General features: G+C 34.5%; 1 protein-coding gene across 2 annotated transcripts in view; it reads left to right on the top strand.

Moving 5' to 3' along the window:
• The window catches only part of LOC111436068 (probable glycosyltransferase At5g03795), a 9,648-nt gene extending 2,754 nt beyond the window's left edge, over nt 1-6,894 (top strand). For both annotated transcript variants that reach the window (XM_023073760.1, XM_023073759.1), the window contains exons 4-6: nt 1,904-2,136; nt 6,258-6,415; nt 6,523-6,894. In XM_023073760.1, the coding sequence (XP_022929528.1) occupies nt 1,904-2,136; nt 6,258-6,415; nt 6,523-6,624 (493 nt within the window). In that variant the 3' untranslated portion in view covers nt 6,625-6,894. The remainder of the gene's footprint in view (nt 1-1,903; nt 2,137-6,257; nt 6,416-6,522) is intronic.
• The last annotated feature ends 460 nt before the right edge of the window (nt 6,895-7,354 follow it).

Raw genomic sequence — 7,354 nt, 5'->3', positions numbered from 1 at the left:
AAAAAAAAAAAAAAAAAAAAAAAGAAAAGAAAAGAAAAGATGTAAGAAAGCACTTTGATTAAAGGTGGCAGGCTAACTCCAGAACAAATTTTCCTTTCCCATATACCCTTAGAAGGTCATACTGACTCTAAAAGTGGGGGCCTTCCAATCAGGAACTTTTGGATGAAAAGCTTTTATTCCTCTAAATGGCTGGGGAGAATTCGGGGGTGCTTTGTACTTTATAGCATAAGGTGTATGTGAGTATTTATCGGAGGGTGGGGAAGAGATTTGTCTGGCTCCTGGATAGTTTGTTAACTGGGAATTCCAGGAGTCCTTAAGCTCTGTTATGAAAGAAAGAACGGCATTTTAAGAGTTATTTGGTTTAAGGTGCGCATATGATAAAAATGAGGATTCGGTGGGATGTGTGGCTTAGAGTACATCATAAGAAAACTTTTGAAGGCTCTTTATTCTTTAACAATAATGGATAGTAAACATAATGTCAGATTTTTAGCCCCTGCAGATAGCTTATAGCAGATGATGGATTCCAGAATGGTTGGTTATTTTCTTTTCAACACCTTGGCCAAAAAATTTCCTGTATCTTATATTGGAAGATTTGAATAAGAATTGAGACATAGTGTTTTAAGATTTGGAAAGTTTTCTGTAAGGCTTCCCTTGCAAAAAGGCTTTCACAAATACTAGAATTCGTAGAGTGCAGATGAAATTAACTTCACTATCAGTTTGAGAGGGTCAATATGTCCACAGAGAACTTTCTTGTACAAAAGTCTGCCTCATCCCCCTTCCCCAAACAACAGACTAAATACTGAAATATAAAATGGGCTCTAACCCGATAAGCCCAAACATAACAAAATATCCAAGTAAAACAAACAATTAATAGCCCAAAAACTATCGAACAGCTCACAAACACTAAACGAGCAAGCCTGAACCCAATCTATTTTTCCTAGCATACGTCTTATGTATTGGGGGCCTAACATTTTCTTAAATATGTGTGGTTTGTCTTATGATTCCTCCTTTATCATGGGAAGATTAATATCTGGGTTTATTCAAAGGAAGAACCCCAGATCAGTTATTTGTCATAATTAGTGTTGGTTAGATAAGAATATTGAAGAATTCCTGATGCAGCGGGATTCAATGCCGTGCTCTTCTAATTAAGGTGTGGGTAGAGCTTCTTCTATTGTTTGGTGTGAAGTGGTACTTCTCATACTCTATTAGAGAATTCCTTCTACACTTTTTGTCCTTGCTTCATGGTTCAAAGAGGGTTTTGCAGTTGAATGCTTTCTGTGCTGTACTTTGGAGCTGATTATTAGAGAAGAATTGGAAGAGCTTTTAGTATATTTGAGAGATTTTTTTACTTTTTATTTTTATTTTTATTTCAAAGCTAATGTATTGCTTTTTTCTTTAAGAGAGTTTATTGGACAAAACTTTTTCCTTTTTTTTTTTTTTTTGTTATTCAAATGGAAAATTTCTTTATAATGTCTACTGGGAGGAGACGGTTGTCTTCTCCATTTTGTATATTTTCTTCTTTTATTGAGAGGTTTCTTTGTTAAAAATATATTTACTATTTACATTGGAGAGAGCAGGCTACATGATAGTCAATCTACCCCTTTAGAGAGACCTCAGAGCGAGTTCTTAAAATTTGGATTCACACCCATGGGTAGGCCAAAATTATTGTGGGATGAATGACGTTTAGCACAACAGGGAAGAGCAATCCAACCTGATCTCTCGAACGCTATACCAGCTTCAGTGTTTTTTTTTTATAAGCTTCAATTGAACCTTTTCCTTTTGTTTTTTACAAGCCCCGAGAAGACTTTTAGACTATTTTCCATGTTTATCACATCATTTTGGAAAGAATTGCTGTTAAATATAAATTTCAGTTCATTGCTGATGAAGATGATATTCTGAACAGGACAACCCTTGGATTTTGGGCAGGCCATCGGAACTCTAAAATTAGAGTCATACTAGCACGTGTGTGGGAGAATGATACAGAACTAGACATTTCAAATAACAGAATAAATAGAGCTACTGGACACCTAGTGTACCAGAAAAGATTTTATAGGACAAAATTCTGCATATGCCCAGGAGGTTCGCAAGTCAACAGTGCTCGAATAGCCGACTCAATCCATTATGGATGTGTACCAGGTGAGAGCTTGACTTTGTTTTTGGTTATTTAGCTATATAATGTTCGTTTTCTATTTTCATTTTTATGGGTTTATTTTTCCTTTTTCTAGCTAAAGGTGTTGGTAATCTAATTTACTTCATTTTTTTTGGGGGGGTAGGGAGTGGGCGAGGAGGAAGCTGGTTTTCATTACATTTTTTCTTATAAAACACAAAATATTCTTGATTTAAAAATCCATTTTATTAAAATGTAGGGATAGTAATCTTAAGTTTCCAATTTAATTCAAAAGGATCAAAATAGAAGGCTCATGGAAGTTCAAGTTTTAGTCACAGAATGCACTTCTTTCTTTTGTTTTTCTTTTTGGGATAAGAATATAACCTTTAACTAAGTATAATGAACGTATAAAATTTCCCAGTTTTAAGAAAATCAATTCCCGAATAAGACATAACTGAAAAATTTAATCTAGAAACATGTCGAGTACAAGAATAGTTGGATACATGAATAGTTAGATGTGTGAATAGTTCGATGCATGAATTACTAAGTACATTGATGGATGTATGTTCGTGTATTGGTATTTAATATTCATGTCTTTTGATGTACTTTCCTACTAGTTTACACGTGTAAGATTTTTCATTTGTAGTAAGTCGAGCAAAGTGAAGTCATTTACAAGAAAACACATGTTCTTGTTTCTCCTAAATTGTGTGAGTTAGAGAACAAATTTCTTTAATTTTTTATTGAGTTTTATTGTGAGGGTCTACTATGTTCCCAACAATAACTACAAACATCCTTATCGGCCATTTTAGGTGAGGGCACTTTGCATCAGAAAGGGGTTGGTGTTGGTTTTTCTATTTTCCATGTTTGAGGTGCTCCTCCCTCACCCACGGGCATCTAAAGCACTAATAATATTTCCCATCACCAGTAGTCATCTATCTTCTTTTTAGCAGAGGAGGTATTACATTTCAATGTTCTTACAAAAGAAAAGGTTTCTCCACAAACACCACCCTGTGTTCTATCATGCTCTCTCATGTTCTGGGCAAATCCTTTTGCCAGATCCCAGAATTTGAACTTCCTTTGCCATTAACATTTTTCCTTTTTATGCTCTCTTTAATGCTTTTTGTTGAGAGATTTTGTAAACAAAAATCTCCGCAGGCAAGTGGAGATAGATGGCAGAGGTTGGCTGGCTGGTATAGACTGGCTGAGTTAAATGGTGAGAAATTGGGATAGCATGTGAGAGAGGAGGGGGTTCTTGGGAGTGAGAGGTGAGGCCAGAGAATGTAAGAGGGAAAAAGAACGAAGACTTGCAAATGCTGCCTGAGTGTTGTATGAGAGCGTGGCTGGGTCATTCATCTTATGTTCTCAATTTGACTTTCTGCTTCTTTATGAAGCTATTTGTTTCATAATATTGATTTAATGTTTCCCTTCAGTCTTCTATTGAAGAGAGTTACGGAGAGGGGTTTCAATCAGAGTATTGGGTTGGACAGAAGGAGATACGGGAAAGGATTATGGAAAATCTTTTTTGTTGGATGTGTTTCACGGAGGAATTCAGGAAAGGGTCGCATCTAGATCATTGGAAAATCACGTTGAAATTGTGATAGGGAGTTCAGGAATTGAGTACTTAGTATGTGAAAATGTTGTCCATTTATGTGAACAATTATGGGAAGCTCCCTTCAAACATCAAGCACTATAATATTAGGTTATAGCGAGTCGATTCAAGATGCATTCGACAGATGGGAATGAAATGTGTGGGAGTATTTAAAAGTTGGATCATTTATGTGAACAATTATGGGGATCTCCCTTCAAACATCAAACACTATAATATTAGGTTATAGCGAGTCAATAGAAGATGCACTTCGGCAGATGGGAATGAAATGTGTGGGAGTATTTAAAAGTTGGATCATAAGAGTTAGGGTACCTTTTTGGGATGGGAGACTCTTAGGTGAACAAGAGTGGTAGTGTATTCCAGTACTCTCTTAGCTGTGTATATGTGAAATAAACAAATAGATTCTATCACGAAGTTACATAGGAATTAGGAGAGCTAGTTTAGTTGTGAGGCGGTTTTTACTCGGGGTGTATCTGGGCACGCTCCACATTATAATTCTAGGGTTTCTTTGATGAAGTTAGGATAAGACTTCTTAGAGGAAAGCATAATTTTGTGAAGGAAGCAAACTTACTCTGATCTTGTCTGGCGGTGTGAAGGGTTTCAATTTTCTTATTACCTTCAAATTAAGGGACTGAAGGAGATACGGGAAAGGATTATGGAAAATCTTTTTTTGTTGGATGTGTTTCATGAAGGAATTCAGGAAAGGGTCGCATTTAGATCATTGGAAAATCACGTTGAAACTGTGTTAGGGGTTCAGGAGTTGAGTACTTAGATTGTGAAAATGTTGTCCATTTATGTGAACAGTTATGGAGAGCTACCTTCAAACATCAAGCACTATAATATTAGGTTATAGCGAGTCAATACAAGATGCACTCCGACAGATGGGAATGATATGTGTGGGAGTATTTAAAAGTTGGATCATAAGAGTTAGGGCACTTTTTGGGGTGGGAGGCTCTTAGGTGAACAAGAGTGGTAGTGTACTCAAGCTGTGTACCTATATGTGAAATAAACAAACAGATTGTATCACTAAGTTACACAGGAATTAGGAGAGCTGGTTTAGTTGTGAGGTGGTTTTTACTCAGGGTGTATTTGGGCACGCTCCACAGTTACATTTTTAGTGTTTCTTTGATGAAGTTTGGATAAAACTCCTTAGAGGAATGCATAATTTTGTAAACGAAGCAAACTTACTCTGATCCCGTTATCCCGTCTTGCGGTGTGAAGGGTTTCAATTTTCTTATTACCTTCAAATTAGGGGACTGAAGGAGATACTGTAAAGGCCTATGGAAAATCTTTTTTGTTGGATGTGTTTTTTGGAGGAATTCAGGAAAGGGTTGCATTTAGATTATTGGAAAATCATGTCGAAATTGTGTTAGAGAGTTCAGGAATTGAGTACTTAGATTGTGAAGATGTTGTCCATTTATGTGAACAATTATGGAGAGCTACCTTCAAACATCAATCCCTATAATGTTTGGTTATAGCGAGTCTATACAAAATGCATTCCGACAAATGAGAATCAAGGTTAAAGTTAGGTTCTGTGGACAGCTATAAGAAAGCACAGACACTTAAGTTAGTATGTCCATGTCCAACATGTGTTAGATACTTGGATACTTGGACACTTGGACACTCCAACACTTATTGGAGACATGTATGGGATCTTGTTAGCACAATTAATGCGTAGACACTAGTTGTAAGAAGTCAATGTAGTTTGACACATATCAAACACTTGATTTTGAATAAACCCAAGGAGCGAAGTACATCAAACTCATTTTTTAAGTATAGAAATTCATAAAACTTATTAACTTTGGATTTCTTTCTTGTATAAAATGATATATATTTTAATAAACATGTTCTTCTGAACTTGTCATTGTGTCCATATCGTGTTGTATCCGTGCTTCTTAAGGCTTCCTTAAGATCCCAAGGTGATCTTATACTAATTTTCCTTATCCATTTGTATAAACTTCTAAATGTGACTATCTTTAGTCCAAAGAACTTATTATATGTGCATAATTTTTTGGACAAAATTCCTTGAAAGAGGAATTTATATCACTGTTAAGTATGGTTAGATGGTGTGACATGCTTGATGGTTGAGTACTCTCTTCCCTTGGCTAACTTCATACCTACTCCTTTCAAACCCCATTTCCGTTACTTGGAAAAGGAAGGAAATGGGCAGAAAAGAACGGAGGAAAACGTGGAAACGTTTTTCTAATTCTATTCTGATTGTGCTCACATGAAAAGAGCAGCAGGGAAGATTCAATGAATTGTTCGAACTTATTTACTGACCATACATGTGTGATGCCAATAAAGGTGGGCACGTAACAGAAAAACAATAAAAGATATCTAAAAAAGGCAGCCTAGTTAATCAGTAATAACAAGACTAATCTTGATTAATTAGATGGATTAACATGTTTGCATCTATCTGGCCTTATCAATTTTGATTAGGAACTAAATCTCTCTTTTTTCATCTCTAAACATTTTGTTATAATATTTTGTGAAAATCTCCTCTATTTGGGGCTTACCTGAGTTCTTCATATGAATTTCTTGCAGTGATATTGTCAGATTATTATGATCTTCCATTCAACGACATTATTGATTGGAAAAAATTTTCGGTGATCGTAAAGGAACGCGATGTATATCAATTGAAACAAATTCTCAAGGACATATCTGATATTGAGTTCATTAAACTCCACAAAAATCTAGTGCAGGTACACTATGGTCTTTCCTTCCAACCTGGTTCATATTCGCTTAAAATAAGCTTTTTCGACCCTTCGAAATCACGTACGCACTTACTATGTTTGCACACATTTATCAGGTTCAAAAGCATTTCCAATGGAATTCACCTCCTATCAAATATGACGCATTCCATATGGTGATGTACGACTTATGGTTACGACATCATGTCATCAAATATTAGTATGTTCGTAACCAAAGTTTAGCAGATAGATTAAAATTCATTACATGCTTATAAAAAGTACATTCTTTTGTTTAATCTTTTTTTATCTTTTTTTTTTTTTTGAAAAGAAAAACTTTGCATGTGTAACTGTTGCATTGCACAAATATTAGTCAACTTAGTTATTTGTATTTGTGTCTTGTTGTTCAAGATAAGGCTCCCCTAATTCATGTTGGAGTGGCCCATTTCTTTTCACACAACGTAACGCTTCAACTCTGAATTTTTGTTTGCTTATGAAGATATTTTTTTTGCTTTGTTGTAAATTTTCTACAACCATCCAAAACAGTCAAACTTGGATTCAGAGCCTTATCGTTTGTGGTTGGTAAAATAATTTTTACTGTTTTTTTTTCTTTTTCTTTTTTAGGAAGTAAATTCTAATTATAGAAGTAACATATTTGTTCAATAATTTACAGGGTGATTTTAACTTAATTTACATGGAATATATATATATATATATATATATATATATCTAATTTATAGGGAATAAACCTAAAACAATATGGTAAGAATCTCGTGAGTTCTAAAAAAAAATGATTATTTTTAACATAATAATGAAATAAATGTTTTTGCTGTTTTCAAAACTACTTTTGTCTTTATTCAATTATTATTATTATTATTATTATTATTTGGAATATACAAAAAAAAAAAAAAAAAAAAAAAAAAAAAAAAAAAAAAAAAAAAAAAAAAAAAAAAA

This window comes from Cucurbita moschata, unplaced genomic scaffold, assembly GCF_002738365.1.
Source record: "Cucurbita moschata cultivar Rifu unplaced genomic scaffold, Cmos_1.0 Cmo_Scf00051, whole genome shotgun sequence".
In the NCBI taxonomy this organism is placed as follows: Eukaryota; Viridiplantae; Streptophyta; class Magnoliopsida; order Cucurbitales; family Cucurbitaceae; genus Cucurbita; species Cucurbita moschata.
Note: the sequence above shows the minus strand (reverse complement) of the source record. Positions and strands in the feature narration are given on the sequence as shown.